This window comes from Salmo salar, chromosome ssa06, assembly GCF_905237065.1.
Source record: "Salmo salar chromosome ssa06, Ssal_v3.1, whole genome shotgun sequence".
Taxonomy (NCBI): Eukaryota; Metazoa; Chordata; class Actinopteri; order Salmoniformes; family Salmonidae; genus Salmo; species Salmo salar.
Window position 1 is genome coordinate 89223943 of NC_059447.1, and position 24875 is coordinate 89248817.

The window sequence follows — 24875 nt, forward strand, 5'->3', positions numbered from 1 at the left end:
AGTTATTATATAATATAACAGGTATCACCAACTCACTGAGGTACTGAACAGTTATAATATAACAGGTATCACCAACTCACTGAGGTACTGAACAGTTATTATATAATATAACAGGTATCACCAACTCACTGAGGTACTGAACAGTTATAATATAACAGGTATCACCAACTCACTGAGGTACTGAACAGTTATAATATAACAGGTATCACCAACTCACTGAGGTACTGAACAGTTATTATATAATATAACAGGTATCACCAACTCACTGAGGTACTGAACAGTTATAATATAACAGGTATCACCAACTCACTGAGGTACTGAACAGTTATTATATAATATAACAGGCATCACCAACTCACTGAGGTACTGAACAGTTATTATATAATATAACAGGTATCACCAACTCACTGAGGTACTGAACAGTTATAATATAACAGGTATCACCAACTCACTGAGGTACTGAACAGTTATAATATAACAGGCATCACCAACTCACTGAGGTACTGAACAGTTATTATATAATATAACAGGCATCACCAACTCACTGAGGTACTGAACAGTTATTATATAATATAACAGGTATCACCAACTCACTGAGGTACTGAACAGTTATTATATAATATAACAGGTATCACCAACTCACTGAGGTACTGAACAGTTATTATATAACAGGATACCAACTCACTGAGGTACTGAACAGTTATTATATAATATAACAGGTATCACCAACTCACTGAGGTACTGAACAGTTATTATATAATATAACAGGTATCACCAACTCACTGAGGTTGGTTAAGTATCACCAGCTCACTGAGGTACTGAACAGTTATTATATAATATAACAGGTATCACCAACTCACTGAGGTACTGAACAGTTATAATATAACAGGTATCACCAACTCACTGAGGTACTGAACAGTTATTATATAATATAACAGGCATCACCAACTCACTGAGGTACTGAACAGTTATAATATAACAGGTATCACCAACTCACTGAGGTACTGAACAGTTATAATATAACAGGTATCACCAACTCACTGAGGTACTGAACAGTTATTATATAATATAACAGGCATCACCAACTCACTGAGGTACTGAACAGTTATAATATAACAGGTATCACCAACTCACTGAGGTACTGAACAGTTATAATATAACAGGTATCACCAACTCACTGAGGTACTGAACAGTTATTATATAATATAACAGGCTTCACCAACTCACTGAGGTACTGAACAGTTATAATATAACAGGTATCACCAACTCACTGAGGTACTGAACAGTTATTATATAACATAACAGGCATCACCAACTCACTGAGGTACTGAACAGTTATTATATAATATAACAGGCATCACCAACTCACTGAGGTACTGAAGAGTTATTATATAATATAACAGGCATCACCAACTCACTGAGGTACTGAAGAGTTATTATATAATATAACAGGCATCACCAACTCACTGAGGTACTGAACAGTTATAATATAACAGGCATCACCAACTCACTGAGGTACTGAACAGTTATAATATAACAGGCATCACCAACTCACTGAGGTACTGAACAGTTATTATATAACAGGCATCACCAACTCACTGAGGTACTGAACAGTTATTATATAATATAACAGCTATCACCAACTCACTGAGGTATTGAACAGTTATTATATAATATAACAGGCATCACCAACTCACTGAGGTACTGAACAGTTATTATATAACAGGTATCACCAACTCACTGAGGTACTGAACAGTTATTATATAACAGGTATCACCAACTCACTGAGGTACTGAACAGTTATTATATAATATAACAGGTATCACCAACTCACTGAGGTACTGAACAGTTATAATATAACAGGTATCACCAACTCACTGAGGTACTGAATAGTTATTATATAATATAACAGCTATCACCAACTCACTGAGGTATTGAACAGTTATTATATAATATAACAGGCATCACCAACTCACTGAGGTACTGAACAGTTATTATATAATATAACAGGTATCACCAACTCACTGAGGTACTGAACAGTTATTATATAACAGGTATCACCAACTCACTGAGGTACTGAACAGTTATAATATAACAGGTATCACCAGCTCACTGAGGTACTGAACAGTTATTATATAACAGGTATCACCAGCTCACTGAGGTACTGAACAGTTATAATATAACAGGTATCACCAACTCACTGAGGTACTGAACAGTTATAATATAACAGGTATCACCAACTCACTGAGGTACTGAACAGTTATTATATAATATAACAGGCATCACCAACTCACTGAGGTACTGAACAGTTATTATATAATATAACAGGTATCACCAATCACTGAGGTACTGAACAGTTATAATATAACAGGTATCACCAACTCACTGAGGTACTGAACAGTTATTATATAATATAACAGGCATCACCAACTCACTGAGGTACTGAACAGTTATAATATAACAGGTATCACCAACTCACTGAGGTACTGAACAGTTATTATATAACATAACAGGCATCACCAACTCACTGAGGTACTGAACAGTTATTATATAACATAACAGGCATCACCAACTCACTGAGCTACTGAACAGTTATTATATAATATAACAGGCATCACCAACTCACTGAGGTACTGAACAGTTATTATATAATATAACAGGTATCACCAACTCACTGAGGTACTGAACAGTTATTATATAATATAACAGGCATCACCAACTCACTTAGCTACTGAACAGTTATTATATAATATAACAGGTATCACCAACTCACTGAGGTACTGAACAGTTATTATATAACAGGCATCACCAACTCACTGAGGCACTGAACAGTTATTATATAATATAACAGGCATCACCAACTCACTGAGGTACTGAACAGTTATTATATAACATAACAGGCATCACCAACTCACTGAGCTACTGAACAGTTATTATATAATATAACAGGCATCACCAACTCACTGAGGTACTGAACAGTTATAATATAACAGGCATCACCAACTCACTGAGGTACTGAACAGTTATTATATAACAGGCATCACCAACTCACTGAGGTACTGAACAGTTATTATATAATATAACAGGCAACACCAACTCACTGAGGTACTGAACAGTTATTATATAATATAACAGGCATCACCAACTCACTGAGGTACTGAACAGTTATTATATAATATAACAGGCATCACCAACTCACTGAGCTACTGAACAGTTATTATATAATATAACAGGTATCACCAGCTCACTGAGGTACTGAACAGTTATTATATAACAGGTATCACCAACTCACTGAGGTACTGAACAGTTATTATATAATATAACAGGCATCACCAACTCACTGAGGTACTGAACAGTTATTATATAATATAACAGGTATCACCAACTCACTGAGGTACTGAACAGTTATAATATAACAGGTATCACCAACTCACTGAGGTACTGAACAGTTATTAATATAACAGGCATCACCAACTCACTGAGCTACTGAACAGTTATTTAATATAACAGGCATCACCAACTCACTGAGGTACTGACCAGTTATTATATAATATAACAGGTATCACCAACTCACTGAGGTACTGAACAGTTATTATATAACAGGTATCACCAACTCACTGAGGTACTGAACAGTTATTATATAATATAACAGGCATCACCAACTCACTGAGGTACTGAACAGTTATTATATAACATAACAGGCATCACCAACTCAGTGAGGTACTGAATGACTTGTTGCTGTGGCGGAATGACTTGTTGCTGTGGTTGAATGAGTGGTAAGGATTGTACAGCCCCCCCTCTGCCGGGCTGATGTTGGGTTGAAACACAAACTCCAGATTGTGGTTTTAATGGTTTTTGTGTGTCTTTTTATAATGGTTATGTTTGTGTGTGCGTGTGTCTTTATAATGGTTATGTTTGTGTATGTGTGTGTCTTTATAATGGTTGTTTGTGTATGTGTGTGTCTTTATAATGGTTGTTTGTCTCCTCCCTGTCAGTCTATGAAGGCTCCAGATTTGAAGGAGAGGCTGGAGGAGTCAGAGAAACTGATTCAGGAGATGACTGTTACCTGGGAACAGAAACTACGGAAAACTGAGGCCGTGGCTCAGGTAGAGAGAGACACACACACACACACACTTGTTTTACTGTCCTTGTCGGGACCAAACAATTGATACTCATTCAAAATCCTATTTTCCCAACACCCTAAAGCTAACCCTTAAGCCTAAAATAGTATTTTTCCTTGTGGGGACTCCACATGTCTGAGCTTTCCTTGTTTTACTATTCTTGTGAGGACCTCTGGTCCCCATAAGGATAGTAAAACCTAAAACACACACACACACATGTGCACACACACCTGGGAGCTGAAACTGAGGCTGTCGCTCAGGTACGACCACACAACAGAAGGTACGTACATATGTACATGTATTGTTAATGTCAGTGTTTTGTCCTCTAGAAGCGTCAGAAACAGTTGGAGTCTCTAGGTATCTCTCTCCAGTCGTCTATCTTCTATGTTGTGCTGTAGGAGCGTCAGAAACAGTTGGAGTCTCTAGGTATCTCTCTCCAGTCGTCTATCTTCTACGTTGTGCTGTAGGAGCGTCAGAAACAGTTGGAGTCTCTAGGTATCTCTCTCCAGTCATCTATCTTCTATGTTGTGCTGTAGGAGCGTCAGAAACAGTTGGAGTCTCTAGGTATCTCTCTCCAGTCATCTATCTTCTATGTTGTGCTGTAGGAGCGTCAGAAACAGTTGGAGTCTCTAGGTATCTCTCTCCAGTCGTCTATCTTCTATGTTGTGCTGTAGGAGCGTCAGAAACAGTTGGAGTCTCTAGGTATCTCTCTCCAGTCATCTATCTTCTATGTTGTGCTGTAGGAGCGTCAGAAACAGTTGGAGTCTCTAGGTATCTCTCTCCAGTCGTCTATCTTCTATGTTGTGCTGTAGGAGCGTCAGAAACAGTTGGAGTCTCTAGGTATCTCTCTCCAGTCGTCTGGCATCCGAGTGGTAGACGACAAGTGTTTCCTGGTCAACCTCAACGCCGACCCTGCCCTCAATGAGCTGCTGGTTTACTATCTAAAGGTACGGTCAGCAATTTAACATCCAATCAAACTGATCTTATAGACTTCTAGATCTCCATTTCACTCGTTTATCAAGGGATTGAAGACCTGACTCTGATTTTGAGTCTAGTGTGTAGGCTTGGTTGGATAATATCCTGTCTATTTTGACATACGGTACCAGTGAAAAGTTTGGGGACACCTACTCATTCTAGGATTTTTTTTCTTAATTTTTTACTATTTTCTACATTGTAGAATAATAGTGAAGACATCAAAACTATTAAATAACACATATGGAATCATGTAGTAACCAAAAAAGTACTAAACCAATCAAAGTATATTTGAAATTCTTCAAAGTATCCAGCCTTTGCCTTGATGACAGCTTTGCACACTCTTGGTATTCTCTCAACCAGCTTCCTGAGGAATGCTTTTCCAACAATCTTGAAGGAGTTCCCACATATGCTGAGCACTTGTTGGCTGCTTTTCCTTCACTCTGCGGTCCAACTCATCCCAAACCATCTCATTGGATTGCAGTCGAGTGATTGTGACCAGGTCATCTGATGCAGCACTCCATCACTCTCCTTCTTGGTAAAATAGCCCTTACAATCTGGAGGAGTGTTGGGTCATTGTCCTGTTGAAAAACAAATGATAGTCCCACTAAGCCCAAACCAGATGGGATGGTGTATCGCTACAGAATGCTGTGGTAGCCATGCTGGTAAAGCCTGCCTTGAATTCAAAATCAATCACTGACAGTGTCACCAGCAAAGCACCCCCACACCACCTCCTCCATCCTTCACGGGGGAACCACACATGCAGAGATCATCCTTTCACCTACTCTGCGTCTCACAAAGACACGGCTGTTGGAATCAAAAAATCTCAAATTTGAACTCATCAGACCAAAGGACAGATTTCCACCGGTCTTGTGTCCATTGCTTTTGTTTCTTGGCCCAAGCAAGTCTCTTCTTCTTATTGGTGTCCTTTAGTAGTGGTTTCTTTGCAGCAATTTGACCATGAAGGCCTGATTCACTCAGTCTCCTCTGAACAGTTGATGTTGAGATGTGTCTGTTACTTTTTATTTGGGCTGCATTCTGAGGGGCAGTTAACTCTAATGAACTTATCCTCTGCAGCAGAGGCAACTCTGGGTCTTCCTTTCATGTGGGGGTCCTCATGAGAGCCAGTTTCATCATAGCACTTGATGATTTTTGTTTCTACACTTGAAGAAACTTTGAAAGTTCTTGAAATGTTCCGTATTGACTGACCTTCATGTCTTAAAGTAATGATGGACTGTCGTTTCTCTTTGCTTATTTGAGCTGTTCTTGTCATGATATGGACTTGGTCTTTTACCAGGTAGCCCTATCTTCTGTATACAACCCCACCTTGTCACAACATAACTGATTGGCTCAAACGCATTAAGAAGGAAAGAAATTTCACAAATGAACTTTTAACAAGGCACACCTGTTAATTGAAATGCATTCCAGGTGACTACCTCATGAAGCTGGTTGAGAGAATACCAAGTGTGTTCAAAGCTGTCATCAAGGCAAAGGGTGGCAATTTGAGCAATCTCAAATATAAAATACATTTTGATTTGTTTAACACTTTTTTTTTACTACATGATTCCATACGTGTTATTTCATATTGTTGATGTCTCCACTATTATTCTACAATGTAGAAAATAGTAAAAATAAAATAAAAACCTTGAATGAGCAGGAGTGTCCCAACTTTTGACTGGTACTGTATGTCAACTCTATCATGCCTCTGTCCTGTGTGTAGGAGCACACGCGTGTTGGTTCAGCTGACTCTCAGGATATTCAGCTGTGTGGTATGGCCATCAACCCTGAACACTGTGTCATCAATATCACCGCTGAGACTGGAGTGGTGCTCACGCCACACCGCAGCTCCCGGTACGTCCACTAATAATAATACTAGCTACATCATTACTGTTACTACTATCAGCATTCAGGACTAGAACCACCCAGTCTATAATACTGGATACGTCATTACTGTTATAGTACTGTCAGCCAATCAGCATTCAGGACTAGAACCACCCAGTCTATAATACATCATTACTGTTATAGAACTTACTAGGGCTTTGATGATACCAGTATCACCATATTGTTTCCAGGGCAAAAATGAAAACACGATGCAGACCAAACTCTTTGTTCCTTTAAAAACCTGCTGTATGTAACATATGTTGTGATATAGCCTGGTCCTCAACCTGCTGTATGTAACATATGTTGTGATATAGCCTGGTCCTCAACCTGCTGTATGTAACACATGTTGTGATATAGCCTGGTCCTCAACCTGCTGTATGTAACATATGTTGTGATATAGCCTGGTCCTCAACCTGCTGTATGTAACACATGTTGTGATATAGCCTGGTCCTCAACCTGCTGTATGTAACACATGTTGTGATATAGCCTGGTCCTCAACCTGCTGTATGTAACATATGTTGTGATATAGCCTGGTCCTCAGACCTGCTGTATGTCAACATATGTTGTGATATAGCCTGGTCCTAAACCTGGCTATATGTAACATATGTTGTGATATAGCCTAGTCCTCAACCTGCTGTATGTAACATATGTTGTGATATAGCCTGGTCCTCAACCTGCTGTATGTAACATATGTTGTGATATAGCCTGGTCCTCAACCTGCTGTATGTAACATATGTTGTGATATAGCCTGGTCCTCAACCTGCTGTATGTAACATATGTTGTGATATAGCCTGGTCCTCAACCTGCTGTATGTAACATATGTTGTGATATAGCCTGGTCCTCAACCTGCTGTATGTAACATATGTTGTGATATAGCCTGGTCCTCAACCTGCTGTATGTAACATATGTTGTGATATAGCCTGGTCCTCAACCTGCTGTATGTAACATATGTTGTGATATAGCCTGGTCCTCAACCTGCTGTATGTAACATATGTTGTGATATAGCCTGGTCCTCAACCTGCTGTATGTAACATATGTTGTGAATTAGCCTGGTCCTCAACCTGCTGTATGTAACATATGTTGTGATATAGCCTGGTCCTCAACCTGCTGTATGTAACATATGTTGTGATATAGCCTGGTCCTCAACCTGCTGTATGTAACATATGTTGTGATATAGCCTGGTCCTCAACCTGCTGTATGTAACACATGTTGTGATATAGCCTGGTCCTCAACCTGCTGTATGTAACATATGTTGTGATATAGCCTGGTCCTAAACCTGCTGTATGTAACATATGTTGTGATATAGCCTGGTCCTCAACCTGCTGTATGTAACATATGTTGTGATATAGCCTGGTCCTCAACCTGCTGTATGTAACATATGTTGTGATATAGCCTGGTCCTAAACCTGCTGTATGTAACATATGTTGTGATATAGCCTGGTCCTAAACCTGCTGTATGTAACATATGTTGTGATATAGCCTGGTCCTCAACCTGCTGTATGTATCATATGTTGTGATATAGCCTGGTCCTCAACCTGCTGTATGTAACATATGTTGTGATATAGCCTGGTCCTCAACCTGCTGTATGTAACATATGTTGTGATATAGCCTGGTCCTCAACCTGCTGTATGTAACATATGTTGTGATATAGCCTAGTCCTCAACCTGCTGTATGTAACATATGTTGTGATATAGCCTGGTCCTCAACCTGCTGTATGTAACATATGTTGTGATATAGCCTGGTCCTAAACCTGCTGTATGTAACATATGTTGTGATATAGCCTGGTCCTCAACCTGCTGTATGTAACATATGTTGTGATATAGCCTGGTCCTCAACCTGCTGTATGTAACATATGTTGTGATATAGCCTGGTCCTCAACCTGCTGTATGTAACATATGTTGTGATATAGCCTGGTCCTCAACCTGCTGTATGTAACATATGTTGTGATATAGCCTGGTCCTCAACCTGCTGTATGTAACATATGTTGTGATATAGCCTGGTCCTCAACCTGCTGTATGTAACATATGTTGTGATATAGCCTGGTCCTCAACCTGCTGTATGTAACATATGTTGTGATATAGCCTGGTCCTCAACCTGCTGTATGTAACATATGTTGTGATATAGCCTGGTCCTCAACCTGCTGTATGTAACATATGTTGTGATATAGCCTGGTCCTCAACCTGCTGTATGTAACATATGTTGTGATATAGCCTGGTCCTCAACCTGCTGTATGTAACATATGTTGTGATATAGCCTGGTCCTCAACCTGCTGTATGTAACATATGTTGTGATATAGCCTGGTCCTCAACCTGCTGTATGTAACATATGTTGTGATATAGCCTGGTCCTAAACCTGCTGTATGTAACATATGTTGTGATATAGCCTGGTCCTCAACCTGCTGTATGTAACATATGTTGTGATATAGCCTGGTCCTCAACCTGCTGTATGTAACATATGTTGTGATATAGCCTGGTCCTCAACCTGCTGTATGTAACATATGTTGTGATATAGCCTGGTCCTAAACCTGCTGTATGTAACATATGTTGTGATATAGCCTGGTCCTCAACCTGCTGTATGTAACATATGTTGTGATATAGCCTGGTCCTCAACCTGCTGTATGTAACATATGTTGTGATATAGCCTGGTCCTCAACCTGCTTTGTGTTTTGTTTCCTTGCCTCATACTAATGAGTATGGTGATACTGGGATCGTCCCGGCCCTAACATGCATACACACCACAACGCACAGTATACACAGTAATCACACAACCCACAACACACAGTACACACAGTAATCACACACACCACAACACACAGTACACACAGTAATCATACACACCACAACACACAGTACACACAGTAATCATACACACCACAACACACAGTACACACAGTAATCACACACACCACAACACACAGTACACACAGTAATCATACACACAGTAATCACACACACCACAACACACAGTACACACAGTAATCATACACACCACAACGCACAGTACACACAGTAATCATACACACCACAACACACAGTACACACAGTAATCATACACACCACAACACACAGTACACACAGTAATCATACACACAGCAATCATACACACCACAACACACAGTACACACAGTAATCATACACACCACAACACACAGTACACACAGTAATCACACAACCCACAACACACAGTACACACAGTAATCATACACACCACAACACACAGTACACACAGTAATCATACACACCACAACACACAGTACACACAGTAATCATACACACCACAACACACAGTACACACAGTAATTACACACACCACAACACACAGTACACACAGTAATCATACACACCACAACACACAGTACACACAGTAATCATACACACCACAACGCACAGTACACACAGTAATCATACACACCACAACACACAGTACACACAGTAATCATACACACAGCAATCATACACACACACACACACACAGTACACACAGTAATCATACACACCACAACACACAGTACACACAGTAATCATACACACAGCAATCATACACACCACAACACACAGTACACACAGTAATCATACACACCACAACACACAGTACACACAGTAATCATACTCACAGTACACACAGTAACATACACACCACAACACACAGTACACACAACACACACACACACACACACACACACACACACACACATCACAGTACACAAGTCTCTCTCTCACCTGTATTTGTGGCTTGTCACCTGAGCCATGAACACACTGCACAAAGAAATCCATAATGTACTGTATTAATGCTGTAGTCAGTGATGATACGGTCTCTCTGTCCTCAGTACGTGTGTGAATGGCTCTTCAGTCACCATCCCAATCCTGCTTCACCATGGAGACCGGATCCTGTGGGGAAACAACCACTTCTTCAGGTCTGCCTGGTCACGCTGTGGGGAAGGGTCTGCCTGGTCACTGTGGGGAAGGGTCTGCCTGGTCACGCTGTGGGGAAGGGTCTGCCTGGTCACGCTGTGGGGAAGGGTCTGCCTGGTCACGCTGTGGGGAAGGGTCTGCCTGGTCACGCTGTGGGGAAGGGTCTGCCTGGTCACGCTGTGGGGAAGGGTCTGCCTGGTCACGCTGTGGGGAAGGGTCTGCCTGGTCACGCTGTGGGGAAGGGTCTGCCTGGTCACGCTGTGGGGAAGGGTCTGCCTGGTCACGCTGTGGGGAAGGGTCTGCCTGGTCACGCTGTGGGGAAGGGTCTGCCTGGTCACGCTGTGGGGAAGGGTCTGCCTGGTCACGCTGTGGGGAAGGGTCTGCCTGGTCACGCTGTGGGGAAGGGTCTGCCCTGGTCACGCTGTGGGGAAGGGTCTGCCTGGTCACGCTGTGGGGAAGGGTCTGCCTGGTCACGCTGTGGGGAAGGGTCTGCCTGGTCACGCTGTGGGGAAGGGTCTGCCTGGTCACGCTGTGGGGAAGGGTCTGCCTGGTCACGCTGTGGGGAAGGGTCTGCCTGGTCACGCTGTGGGGAAGGGTCTGCCTGGTCACGCTGTGGGGAAGTCTGCCTGGTCACGCTGTGGGGTCTGCCCGGTCACGCTGTGGGGAAGGGTCTGCCCGGTCACGCTGTGGGGAAGGGTCTGCCCGGTCACGCTGTGGGGAAGGGTCTGCCCGGTCACGCTGTGGGGAAGGGTCTGCCCGGTCACTGTGGGGAAGGGTCTGCCTGGTCACTGTGGGGAAGGGTCTGCCTGGTCACTGTGGGGAAGGGTCTGCCTGGTCACGCTGTGGGGAAGGGTCTGCCCGGTCACGCTGTGGGGAAGGGTCTGCCTGGTCACGCTGTGGGGAAGGGTCTGCCCGGTCACGCTGTGGGGAAGGGTCTGCCTGGTCACGCTGTGGGGAGGGTCTGCCTGGTCACGCTGTGGGGAAGGGTCTGCCTGGTCACGCTGTGGGGGGTCTGCCTGGTCACCTGTGGGGAAGGGTCTGCCCGGTCACGCTGTGGGGAAGGGTCTGCCCGGTCACGCTGTGGGGAAGGGTCTGCCCGGTCACGCTGTGGGGAAGGGTCTGCCTGGTCACGCTGTGGGGAAGGGTCTGCCTGGTCACGCTGTGGGGAAGGGTCTGCCCGGTCACGCTGTGGGGAAGGGTCTGCCTGGTCACGCTGTGGGGAAGGGTCTGCCTGGTCACGCTGTGGGGAAGGGTCTGCCTGGTCACGCTGTGGGGAAGGGTCTGCCTGGTCACGCTGTGGGGAAGGGTCTGCCCGGTCACGCTGTGGGGAAGGGTCTGCCTGGTCACGCTGTGGGGAAGGGTCTGCCTGGTCACGCTGTGGGGAAGGGTCTGCCTGGTCACGCTGTGGGGAAGGGTCTGCCTGGTCACGCTGTGGGGAAGGGTCTGCCTGGTCACGCTGTGGGGAAGGGTCTGCCCGGTCACTGTGGGGAAGGGTCTGCCCGGTCACGCTGTGGGGGTCTGCTCGGTCACGCTGTGGGGAAGGGTCTGCCCGGTCACGCTGTGGGGAAGGGTCTGCCCGGTCACGCTGTGGGGAAGGGTCTGCCTGGTCACTGTGGGGAAGGGTCTGCCCGGTCACGCTGTGGGGAAGGGTCTGCTTGGTCACGCTGTGGGGTCTGCCTGGTCACGCTGTGGGGAAGGGTCTGCCTGGTCACGCTGTGGGGAAGGGTCTGCCTGGTCACGCTGTGGGGAAGGGTCTGCCTGGTCACGCTGTGGGGAAGGGTCTGCCTGGTCACGCTGTGGGGAAGGGTCTGCCCGGTCACGCTGTGGGGAAGGGTCTGCCTGGTCACGCTGTGGGGAAGGGTCTGCCCGGTCACGCTGTGGGGAAGGGTCTGCCTGGTCACGCTGTGGGGAAGGGTCTGCCTGGTCACTGTGGGGAAGGGTCTGCCTGGTCACGCTGTGGGGAAGGGTCTGCCTGGTCACGCTGTGGGGAAGGGTCTGCCCGGTCACGCTGTGGGGAAGGGTCTGCCTGGTCACGCTGTGGGGAAGGTCTGCCTGGTCACGCTGTGGGGAAGGGTCTGCCTGGTCACGCTGTGGGGAAGGTCTGCCTGGTCACGCTGTGGGGAAGGGTCTGCCCGGTCACGCTGTGGGGAAGGGTCTGCCCGGTCACGCTGTGGGGTCTGCCCGGTCACGCTGTGGGGAAGGGTCTGCCTGGTCACGCTGTGGGGTCTGCCTGGTCACGCTGTGGGGAAGGGTCTGCCCGGTCACGCTGTGGGGAAGGGTCTGCCTGGTCACCTGTGGGGAAGGGTCTGCCCGGTCACGCTGTGGGGAAGGGTCTGCCTGGTCACGCTGTGGGGATCTGCCCGGTCACGCTGTGGGGAAGGGTCTGCCCGGTCACGCTGTGGGGAAGGGTCTGCCCGGTCACGCTGTGGGGAAGGGTCTGCCTGGTCACGCTGTGGGGAAGGGTCTGCCTGGTCACTGTGGGGAAGGGTCTGCCCGGTCACGCTGTGGGGAAGGGTCTGCCCGGTCACGCTGTGGGGAAGGGTCTGCCCGGTCACGCTGTGGGGAAGGGTCTGCCTGGTCACGCTGTGGGGAAGGGTCTGCCCGGTCACGCTGTGGGGAAGGGTCTGCCCGTTTAAAAAAAACATTGATATGTACTTGAGTGACAGCTGTTATTAATCTGATGTCTGTAAGCATGTCTGAAATGTATACCTCATGATTTCTCTCTCACCCTCTTTCTCTCTCCCTCTCACCCTCTTTCTCTCTCCCTCTCACCCTCTTTCTCTCTCCCTCTCACCCTCTTTCTCTCTCCCTCTCACCCTCTTTCTCTCTCCCTCTCACCCTCTTTCTCTCTCCCTCTCACCCTCTTTCTCTCTCCCTCTCACCCTCTTTCTCTCTCTCTCTCACCCTCTTTCTCTCTCTCTCTCACCCTCTTTCTCTCTCTCTCTCTCGCCCTCTTTTTCTCTCTCTCGCCCCACCCCCCAGGATCAACCTGCCCAGACACCTAGCCCATGCGGGGGGTGAGGATGAGGCGGGTAGTGTGATGAAGAATTGCCTCAGTACTGACCATTTGGAAGTGGACTTTGATACGGTCAGCAATGTGTCCAGTGAGGTCAGCTTTGGCTACGAGTTCGCCCAGACAGAGGTCATGATGAAGGGCATGGGCAGCAACGGTGAGAGGGATGATGTGTATGGGGTCTGATAGAGGTAGGGAAGGAAGGAGGTAGAGGGAGAGAACAGTAGTCTAGACAGGGGTCATGATGAAGGCCATGGGAAACAACGGGGAGTTCCTTTTTCCCTCCTCGTCTTCTGAGGGATACAGAGGAAGAGGTCGTATTCAAAATGAAACACTATTCAACTCAGCAGCCTAGTCAAGGACTTGGTGCTTTCAAAGATCCATTCACTTTTCCCAGCATTCCCTCTCTCTCACTCTCTCCCGCTCTCCCTCCCCCCTCAGACCCCATGCAGTCTGTCCTCCAGACGTTGGAGCGACAGCACGAGGAGGAGAAGAGGACGGCTCTGGAGCGCCAGAGACAGATGTACGAGCAGGAGCTGCAGCAGCTGAGGAAGCAGCTCCCTCCTGCAGAGAAACACACCCTGCTGCTGCAGGGCCCTGGGCCTGCAGGCCTGGAGCCAGCCGGACCCTCAGCAGCAGCAGCAGCATCCATCGCGTCATCACCTTGCGCCCGGACACGCATGCGAAGATGGAGCGAGGACAGGTGAGGTGTCAGGATGTCAGTCTGAAACCCAAATAGACAAAGTACCAAGACATACGGGTCTATCTGGAAACATCACAGACTCCTCTGTGTAGATGGGAGGCAGTGATGAGGACTCCTCTGTGTAGATGGGAGGCAGTGATGAGGACTCCTCTGTGTAGATGGGAGGCAGTGATGAGGACTCCTCTGTGTAGATGGGAGGCAGTGATGAGGACTCCTCTGTGTAGATGGGAGGCAGTGATGAGGACTCCTCTGTGTAGATGGGAGGCAGTGATGAGGACTCCTCTGTGTAGATGGGAGGCAGTGATGAGGACTCCTCTGTGTAGATGGGAGGCAGTGATGAGGACTCCTCTGTGGAGATGAGAGGCAGTGATGAGGACTCCTCTGTGTAGATGGGAGGCAGTGATGACGACTCCTCTGTGTAGATGGGAGGCAGTGATGAGGACTCCTCTGTGTAGATGGGAGGCAGTGATGAGGACTCCTCTGTGGAGATGAGAGGCAGTGATGAGGACTCCTCTGTGGAGATGAGAGGCAGTGATGACGACTCCTCTGTGGAGATGAGAGGCAGTGATGACGACTCCTCTGTGGAGATGAGAGGCAGTGATGAGGACTCCTCTGTGGAGATGAGAGGCAGTGATGAGGACTCCTCTGTGGAGATGAGAGGCAGTGATGACGACTCCTCTGTGGAGATGAGAGGCAGTGATGACGACTCCTCTGTGGAGATGAGAGGCAGTGATGAGGACTCCTCTGTGGAGATGAGAGGCAGTGATGAGGACTCCTCTGTGGAGATGAGAGGCAGTGATGAGGACTCCTCTGTGGAGATGAGAGGCAGTGATGAGGACTCCTCTGTGGAGATGAGAGGCAGTGATGAGGACTCCTCTGTGGAGATGAGAGGCAGTGATGAGGACTCCTCTGTGGAGATGAGAGGCAGTGATGAGGACTCCTCTGTGGAGATGAGATTATTAAGAGAAAAGATAGTGAGAGCTGATGTTCCAGAAGGCTGGGTCTCCCCCTCCCTCTGTCTCTCCCTCTGTCTCTCCCTCTGTCTCTCCCTCTGTCTCTCCCTCTGTCTCTCCCTCTGTCTCTCCCTCTGTCTCTCCCTCTGTCTCTCCCTCTGTCTCTCCCTCTGTCTCTCCCTCTGTCTCCCTCTGTCTCCCCCTCCCTCCCTCTGTCTCCCCCTCCCTCTGTCTCCCTCTGTCTCCCCCTCTGTCTCCCCCTGTCTCCCTCTGCTCCCCCTCCCTCCCTCCCTCTGTCTCCCCCTCCCTCCCTCCCTCTGTCTCCCCCTCCCTCTGTCTCCCCCTCCCTCTGTCTCCCCCTCCCTCTGTCTCCCTCTGTCTCTCTCATTTAAATTCAAAATAGTTTTATCGGCATGGGAAACGTGTTTACATTGCCAAAGGAAGTGAAATAAACAGTAAACAAAAGTGAGAAGACACAAAATGACAACTAAAACGATTTGAAATGAACAGTAAAGGTTTCCAAAGTGAAGACATTTCAAGTGTTATATTTCATTAATAAGACCCGGGGGTGGGGTGGTATATGGCCAATATACCACGGCTAACGCCTGAATACAGCCCTTAGCCGTGGTATATTGGCAATACACCACAAACCCCAGAGGTGCCTTATTGCCAGTATAAACTGGTTATCAATGTAATTAGAGCAGTAAAAATAAATGTTTTGTCATACCCATGGTATATGGTCTGATATAACATGGCTTTCACCCAATCAGCATTCAGGGCTCCAACCACCCAGTTCATAATATCAGCTGTGTACAGTAAATAGCAAGGTGCAAATAGTTGTAGTATGGGAAGATAAATACATAGATAAATATTGGTGGTATTTACAATGTTTGTCCTCTACTGGTTGGCCTTTTCTCATGGCAACAAGATCTCTCTCTCTCATTATCTCTCTGTCGGTCTGTTATCTCTCTGTCGGTCTGTTATCTCTCTGCCTCCCCATGTAGAGAGGCCATGATGACTCGTAGCCTGAGACAACAGATCATCAGAGCTAACCTGCTGGTTCTATTACTAACCCTCTACTCTCTCTCTGTGCTGTAGAGAGGCCATGATGACTCGTAGCCTGAGACAACAGATCATCAGAGCTAACCTGCTGGTTCTATTACTAACCCTCTACTCTCTCTCTGTGCTGTAGAGAGGCCATGATGACTCGTAGCCTGAGACAACAGATCATCAGAGCTAACCTGCTGGTTCTATTTTTAACCCTCTACTCTCTCTCTGTGCTGTAGAGAGGCCATGATGACTCGTAGCCTGAGACAACAGATCATCAGAGCTAACCTGCTGGTTCTATTACTAACCCTCTACTCTCTCTCTGTGCTGTAGAGAGGCCATGATGACTCGTAGCCTGAGACAACAGATCATCAGAGCTAACCTGCTGGTTCTATTACTAACCCTCTACTCTCTCTCTGTGCTGTAGAGAGGCCATGATGACTCGTAGCCTGTGTAGCCTGAGACAACAGATCGTCAGAGCTAACCTGCTGGTTCTATTACTAACCCTCTACTCTCTCTCTGTGCTGTAGAGAGGCCATGATGACTCGTAGCCTGTGTAGACTGAGACAACAGATCGTCAGAGCTAACCTGCTGGTGCAGGAGGCTGGCTTCATAGCTGAGGAACTCAACAAGAGGACGGAGTACCTGGTCACACTGCAAATACCTGCTGCTAACCTCAACGCCAACAGGAAGGTCGGTGTCGGGTGTGTGTGTGTGGCTGCGTGATGAAAACATTATCAGCTTTACATACAGTGCAGTGTGTGTCAATGTTTGTCCACGGAGGTGTGTGTGTGTGTGTGTGTGTGTGTGTGTGTGTGTGTGTGTGTGCCTACCAAAACAGCACCGTTAACTCTGGTCTACATTGAGCACCTGTGAGGTGTTGGCCCCTTGCCGTGTGTTTAGTTTAGGTGGTGCTGAGTGAGCCTGTGGTGCAGGACAGCGTGAGGCGGTGCTGAGTGAGCCAGTGGTGCAGGACAGCGTGAGGCGGTGCTGAGTGAGCCTGTGGTGCAGGACAGCGTGAGGCGGTGCTGAGTGAGCCTGTGGTGCAGGACAGCGTGAGGCGGTGCTGAGTGAGCCTGTGGTGCAGGACAGCGTGAGGCGGTGCTGAGTGAGCCTGTGGTGCAGGACAGCGTGAGGCGGTGCTGAGTGAGCCTGTGGTGCAGGACAGCGTGAGGCGGTGCTGAGTGAGCCTGTGGTGCAGGACAGCGTGAGGCGGTGCTGAGTGAGCCTGTGGTGCAGGACAGCGTGAGGCGGTGCTGAGTGAGCCTGTGGTGCAGGACAGCGTGAGGCGGTGCTGAGTGAGCCTGTGGTGCAGGACAGCGTGAGGCGGTGCTGAGTGAGCCTGTGGTGCAGGACAGCGTGAGGCGGTGCTGAGTGAGCCTGTGGTGCAGGACAGCGTGAGGCGGTGCTGTGTGAGCCTGTGGTGCAGGACAGCGTGAGGCGGTGCTGTGTGAGCCTGTGGTGCAGGACAGCGTGAGACGGTGCTGTGTGAGCCTGTGGTGCAGGACAGCGTGAGACGGTGCTGTGTGAGCCTGTGGTGCAGGACAGCGTGAGGCGGTGCTGTGTGAGCCTGTGGTGCAGGACAGCGTGAGACGGTGCTGAGGAGCCTGTGGTGCAGGACAGCGTGAGGCGGTGCTGAGTGAGCCTGTGGTGCAGGACAGCGTGAGGCGGTGCTGTGTGAGCCTGTGGTGCAGGACAGCGTGAGGCGGTGCTGTGTGAGCCTGTGGTGCAGGACAGCGTGAGGCGGTGCTGTGTGAGCCTGTGGTGCAGGACAGCGTGAGGCGGTGCTGTGTGAGCCTGTGGTGCAGGACAGCGTGAGGCGGTGCTGAGGAGCCAGTGGTTCCAGGGCGTAAGGGTGAAGAGAAGCATACAGTTGAAGTCGGAAGTTTACATACACCTTAGCCAAATACATTTAAACTCCGTTTTTCACAATTCCTGACATTTAATCCTAGTAAAAATTCCCTGTTTTAGGTCAGTTAGGATCACCACTTTATTTTAAGAATGTGAAATGTCAGAATAATAGTTGAGAGTGATTTATTTCAGCTTTTATTTCTTTCATCACATTCCCAGTGGGTCAGAAGTTTACATATACACTCAATTAGTATTTGGTAGCATTGCCTTTAAATTGTTTAACTTGGGTCAAACGTTGCGGGTAGCCTTCCACAAGCTTCCCACAGTAAGTTAGGTGAATTCTGTTCCATTTCTCCTGACAGAGCTGGTATAACTGAGTCAGGTTTGTAGGCCTCCTTGCTCGCACACACTTTTTCAGTTCTGGCCACAAATTTTCTATGGGGTTGGGGTCAGGGCTTTGTGATGGCCACTCCAATACCTTGACTTTGTTCTCCTTAAGCCATTTTGCTACAATTTTGGAAGTATGTTTGGGGTCATTGTCCATTTGGAAGACCCATTTGTGACCAAGCTTTAACTTCCTGACTGATGTCTTGAGATGTTGCTTCAATATATACACATAATTTTCCTTCCTCATAATGCCATCTATTTTGTGAAGTGCACGAGTCCCTCCTGCAGCAAAGCACCCCCACAACATGACGCTGCCACCCCCGTGCTTCATGGTTGGAATGGTGTTCTTCAGCTTGCAAGCCTCCCCCTTTTTCCTCCAAACATAACGATGGTCATTATGGCCAAACAGTTCTATTTTTGTTTCATCAGACCAGACGGCATTTCTTCAAAAAGTACGATCTTTGTCCCCATGTGCAGTTGCAAACCGTAGTTTGGCTTTTTTATGGCGGTTTTGGAGTAGTGGCTTCTTCCTTGCTGAGCGGCCTTTCAGGTTATGTCGATACTGTGGATATAGATACATTTGTACCTGTTTTCTCCAGCATCTCCACAGGGTCCTTTGCTGTTGTTCTGGGATTGATTTGCACTTTTCACACCAAAGTACGTTCATCTCTAGGAGACAGAACACGTCTCCTTCCTGAGAGGTATGACGGCTGCGTGGTCCCATGGTGTTTATACTTGCGTACTATTAGATTAACGTGGTACTTTCAGGTATTTGGAAATTGCTCCAAAGGATGAACCAGACTTGTGGAGGTCTACAATTTTTCTTCTTGGGTCATGGCTGGTTTCTTTTGATTTTCCCATGATGTTAAGCAAAGAGGCACTGAGTTTGAAGGTAGGCCTTGAAATACACCTACAGGTACACCTCCAATTGACTCAAATTATGTCAATTAGCCTATTAGAAGCTTCTAAAGCCATGACATCATTTTCTGGAATTTTCCAAGCTGTTTAAAGGCACAGTCAACTTAGTGTATGTAAACTTCTGACCCACTGGAATTGTGATACAATGAATTATAAGGGAAATAATCTGCCTGCAAACAATTGTTGGAAAAAAGACTTGTCATGCACAAAGTAGATGTCCTAACCAACTTGCCAAAACTATAGTTTGTTAACAAGAAATGTGTGGAGTGGTTGAAAAATGAGTTTTAATGACTCCAACCTTTGTGTATGTAAACTTCTGACTTCAACTGTATATACACACACTAACCCTTTCTTCTCTCTCTCACTCTCTCCCCCTCCCTCTCTCTCCCCCCTCCCTCTCTCTCTTTCCCTCTACAGCGTGATGCGGTGCTAAGTGAGCCCGCGGTGCAGGTGAGACGTAAGGGTAAAGGGAAACAGATCTGGGCTCTGGAGAAGATGGAGAACAGACTGGTGGACATGAGAGAACTGTACCAAGAGTGGAAAGACTACGATGAAGACAACCCTGTGAGTTTACATCCCAGTTTGTGTGTGTCTCCCTTTCTCTCCCCTTCCCTCACCCTCCTGTCTCCCTCTCTCCCTCCTACCCTCACCCCGTCTCCCTGTCTCTCCCCTTCCCTCACCCTCCTGTCTTCCTCCCTCCCCCTTTCCTCACCCCGTCTCCCTTTCCTCACCCCATGCATCCACCTTTCCTCACCCGTCTCCCTTTCGCTTCCCCTTTCCTCACCCCCTGTCTCCCTCTCTCCCCCTTTCCTCACCCCCTGTCTCCCTCTCTCCCCTGGTCTAGGTGATGCGTTCCTACTTCAAGCGTGCTGACCCGTTCTTCGACGAGCAGGAGAACCACAGTCTGATAGGAGTGGCCAACGTGTTTCTGGCCTGTCTCTTCTACGACGTCAAGCTGCAGTACGCTGTACCTATCATCAACCAGAAGGGAGAGGTACGGCAGTGTGTGTGTGTGTGTGTGTGTTCGTGTTCTACGACGTCAAGCTGCAGTACGCTGTACCTATCATCAACCAGAAGGGAGAGGTACGGCAGTGTGTGTGTGTGTGTGTGTGTGTGTGTGTGTGTGGGTGTGTGTGTGTGTGTGCGCGTGTGCGTGTCCGTGTGTGTGTGTGTGTGTGTGTGTGTGTGTGTGTGTGTGTGTTCTACGACGTCAAGCTGCAGTACGCTGTACCTATCATCAACCAGAAGGGAGAGGTACGGCAGTGTGTGTGTGTGTTCGTGTTCTACGACGTCAAGCTGCAGTACGCTGTACCTATCATCAACCAGAAGGGAGAGGTACGGCAGTGTGTGTGTGTGTGTGTGTGTGTGTGTGTGTGTCTCGTGTGTACGCTGTACCTATCATCAGGGAAGGTCGTGTGTGTGTGTGTGTGTGTGTGTCGTGTGTGTGTGCGCTGTGCCTGTCTCAACCAGTGTGTGTGTGTGTGTGTGTGTGTGTGTGTGTGTTCGTGTTCTACGACGTCGAGCTGCAGTACGCTGTACCCATCAACCAGAAGGGAGAGGTACGGCCGTGTGTGTGGGTTTGACTGAGATGTCTGTCTCCCTGTTAGGTTGCAGGGCGTCTACATGTGGAGGTGTGGCGAGGGAACGAGGGGCTGGAGAAAGTAGAGACCAGTCCAGATGGCGAGACACAGGAACGCAAAATGGAGTGTGTGGTAAGAGATGACATCAGCTCCTGAAACACATAGATGGACATCAGACACACTGAAATGTCAGGTCCTGAAACACATAGATGGACATCAGACACACTGAAATGTCAGGTCCTGAAACACATAGATGGACATCAGACACACTGAAATGTCAGGTCCTGAAACACATAGATGGACATCAGACACACTGAAATGTCAGGTCCTGAAACACATAGATGGACATCAGACACACTGAAATGTCAGGTCCTGAAACACATAGATGGACATCAGACACACTGAAATGTCAGGTCCTGAAACACATAGATGGACATCAGAACACGTCAGGTCCTGAAACACATAGATGGACATCAGACACACTGAAATGTCAGGTCCTGAAACACATAGATGGACATCAGACACACTGAAATGTCAGCTCCTGAAACACATAGATGGACATCAGACACACTGAAATGTCAGGTCCTGAAACACATAGATGGACATCAGACACACTGAAATGTCAGGTCCTGAAACATATTCAGTGAGGGGGGAAAAAGTATTTGGTCCCCTGCTGATTTTGTACGTTTGCCCACTGACAAAGAAATGATCAGTCTATAATTTTAATGGTAGGTTTATTTGAACAGTGAGAGACAGAATAACAACATAAAAATCCAGAAAAACACGTGTGAAAAATGATATAAATTGATTTGCATTTTAATGAGGTAAATAAGTATTTCCCTTTCTCCTCTCCCTCTCTCTCTTCCCTTCTCCTCCTTGTCTCCTCCCTTCTCCTCTGTCTCTCTCCCCCTCTCTCTCTCTCCCTCTGTCTCTCTCTCCCTCTGTCTCTCTCTCCCTCTGTCTCTCTCTCCCTCTGTCTCTCTCTCCCTCTGTCTCTCTCTCCCTCTGTCTCTCTCTCCCTCTGTCTCTCTGTCTCCAGGTGAGGATCCTGCAGGCTACAGGTCTTCCTCGCCACCTGTGTAAATTTGTGTTCTGCCAGTACCATTTCTGGGGGCAGGATGAACCTGTGTTCATCGCCCCGGAGGTGGAGCCCACTCCCCCCTCCGCCACCAGCAGAGATCCCCTCTGCACCGTACTTTTTGACAGTAGCAAGGTGGGACAATGGAGTCAGGGCTGGATTACTGAACGGGCACGCAGGGCATGTGCCCTGGGGGGCCCTGGGGACCCCCCCCCAGATATTATATAAACATGTCATAAGCCATGGCAAAATGTGTAGAATTGCAGAAAATTTGCTTTAAAACTGCAAAATGTTCTCTCGGCCTCATGGTAAAATTGTATAGAATTGCAGGAAGTTAGCCACCCTCCTGGAGGTAGGTACACCGGGGTCCCGGATGTGGTAGTCCGGCCCTGAATGGGGTAGTCATTAGCCACATATGCCGAGGTTTGAAGGCCTTTCTAATATGTCATTTTCTGTGTTTTTATTAGCTAAAGAGGAGTCTCTCACCACGTGACTATAACTACTGTTCCCTGAACAGTACAACTTCGGTTGAAGGATCTATAATCACGCCTGACAAGGCCAATGAAATACCCGTCTCGCTTCCACAGTTGATAAGCCTGAGGCTCGGATTCATTCCTTCAACTTAACACCGCTCTTCACTGAGCCTAGGGTAACAGAGTGGGCTACAGAGGGGGATTTAAACATGAACAAGCTTCCGAACTAAGTTTTGCTGGATGAAGCCTGTCCCCTTGTGGACGCAGGGCTCCGGCAATGCCTGACGTAGCACTCCGAACGTGGAGGCACTGACGTCACAATAATGTTTTTGTGGAGGGGCTCACCACTCACTCAGACCTGGGCCTTGCTCTGAGGCTCGGAGGTTGCTTCTTCATCGGAGGTGCAGCAAGCCCCGCTTCCTCTGCCTTCCTCCGACTTCTTGCGACTTCCTCCGACTCCAGGAATTGGAAATAGGAATGTAATGCCGGGAGAAAGCTAGTAAGCTTAACCAACAATGCAGTTCAAGAAATAGTTAAGAGAAATATTTACTAAATAAACTAAAGTAAAAACTAAAGTAATACAATAACGAGGCTATATACAGGGGGTACCGGGTGTGTGTAGGTAATCATTCAGACAGGTTACCTGGGAACAAGGACTATGGTGGTCTGCTTGAAACATGTAGGTATTACAGACTCAGTCAGGGAGAGGTTGAAAATGTCAGTGAAGACACTTGCCAGTTGTTCCGCGCATGCTTTGAGTACACGTCCTGGTAATCCATCTGGCCCCGCGGCTTTGTGAATGTTGACCTGTTTAAAGGTCTTACTCACATCGGCTACCGAGAGGGTTGTCACGTTGGTATAATTGATTCGGGATACAGATGCAGGAATGCGTAATAGGATTTTTTATTGTACTCAAATTACGGCGTGCCGCGTAAAGGCAAGGGACGAAGACCAAACAAACACTATACAGAAACACAGGGTTGAAACCCAAACAGAAGAGCGGGGAGTACCTCGAATAAATAACACACGCGCACAATGATTAACACACGGGTCGAGACCCGTAATCATCTGTACAATCCACAAGGGAACAAAAGCCCAAAACACACAGCACAGGTACTCACACGCACCAACAGACATTGTAACAATAATCGACAAGACCATGTAAACCAAAGGGCACAGATATACAAATACTAATCAGTGGGAATAGGGGACAGGTGTGCGTGATGAAATTTCCGGAGGGATCCGTGACAAGGGTGATCACACAGTTGTCCGGAACAGCTGGTGCTCTCATGCATGCTTCAGTGTTGCTTGCCTCGAAGCGAACATAAAAGACATTTAGCTCGTCTTGTAGGCTCGCAACACTGGGCAGCTCGCGGCTGTTTCCCTTTGTTGTCTGTAATAGTGTGCAAGCCCTGCCACATCCGATGAGCGTCAGAACCTTTGCCTGTTTGATGGTTCATCTGAGGGTGTAGTGGGATTTCTTATAAGCAGTCGGATTAGTGTCTCGCTCCTTGAAAGCAGCAGCTCTAGCCTTTAGCTCAGTGCGGATGTTGCCTGTCATCCATGGCTTCTGGTTTGGATATGTACGTACGGTCGCTGTGGGGACATCGTCGTCGATGCAGTTATTGATGAAGCCAGTGACTGAGGTGGTATACTCCTCAGCGCCATTAGATGAATCCCGGAACATATTCCAGTCCGTGCTAGCAAAACTGTCCTGTAGTGTAGCATCCGCGTCAGCTGACCACTTCTGTATTGATCGAGTCACTGGTACTTCCAGCTTTAGTTTTTGCTTGTAAGCAGGAATCAGGGGGATAGAATTATGGTCAGATTTTCCAAATGGAGGGCGAGGGAGAGCTTTGTACGCGTCTCTGTGTGTGGAGTAAAGGTAGTCAAGTTTTTTTTACTCTGGTTGCAATATGACATGCTGGTAAAAATGAGGTAAAACGGATTTAAGTTTGCCTGCATTAAAGTCAGCGGCCACTAGGAGT

At 47.5% G+C, this 24875-nt stretch overlaps 1 protein-coding gene and 1 long non-coding RNA gene across 7 annotated transcripts in view; one reads left to right on the forward strand and one right to left on the reverse strand.

Moving 5' to 3' along the window:
* The window catches only part of LOC106608308 (kinesin-like protein KIF13B), a 105201-nt gene that overhangs the window by 26114 nt on the left and 54212 nt on the right, over positions 1-24875 (forward strand). For all 6 annotated transcript variants that reach the window (XM_045721142.1, XM_045721146.1, XM_045721145.1 and 3 more), the window contains 11 exons: positions 3996-4106; positions 4934-5068; positions 6814-6944; positions 10800-10886; positions 13867-14054; positions 14339-14600; positions 17131-17293; positions 20174-20320; positions 20601-20750; positions 21364-21468; positions 22376-22549. In XM_045721142.1, coding sequence (XP_045577098.1) covers positions 3996-4106; positions 4934-5068; positions 6814-6944; positions 10800-10886; positions 13867-14054; positions 14339-14600; positions 17131-17293; positions 20174-20320; positions 20601-20750; positions 21364-21468; positions 22376-22549 — 1653 coding nt within the window. The remainder of the gene's footprint in view (positions 1-3995; positions 4107-4933; positions 5069-6813; positions 6945-10799; positions 10887-13866; positions 14055-14338; positions 14601-17130; positions 17294-20173; positions 20321-20600; positions 20751-21363; positions 21469-22375; positions 22550-24875) is intronic.
* LOC123743511 (uncharacterized) overlaps positions 1-24875 on the reverse strand; it is a 75847-nt gene that overhangs the window by 12224 nt on the left and 38748 nt on the right. Inside the window, exon 2 of the long non-coding RNA XR_006770358.1 lies at positions 10693-10860. This is a non-coding gene — a long non-coding RNA (uncharacterized lncRNA). The remainder of the gene's footprint in view (positions 1-10692; positions 10861-24875) is intronic.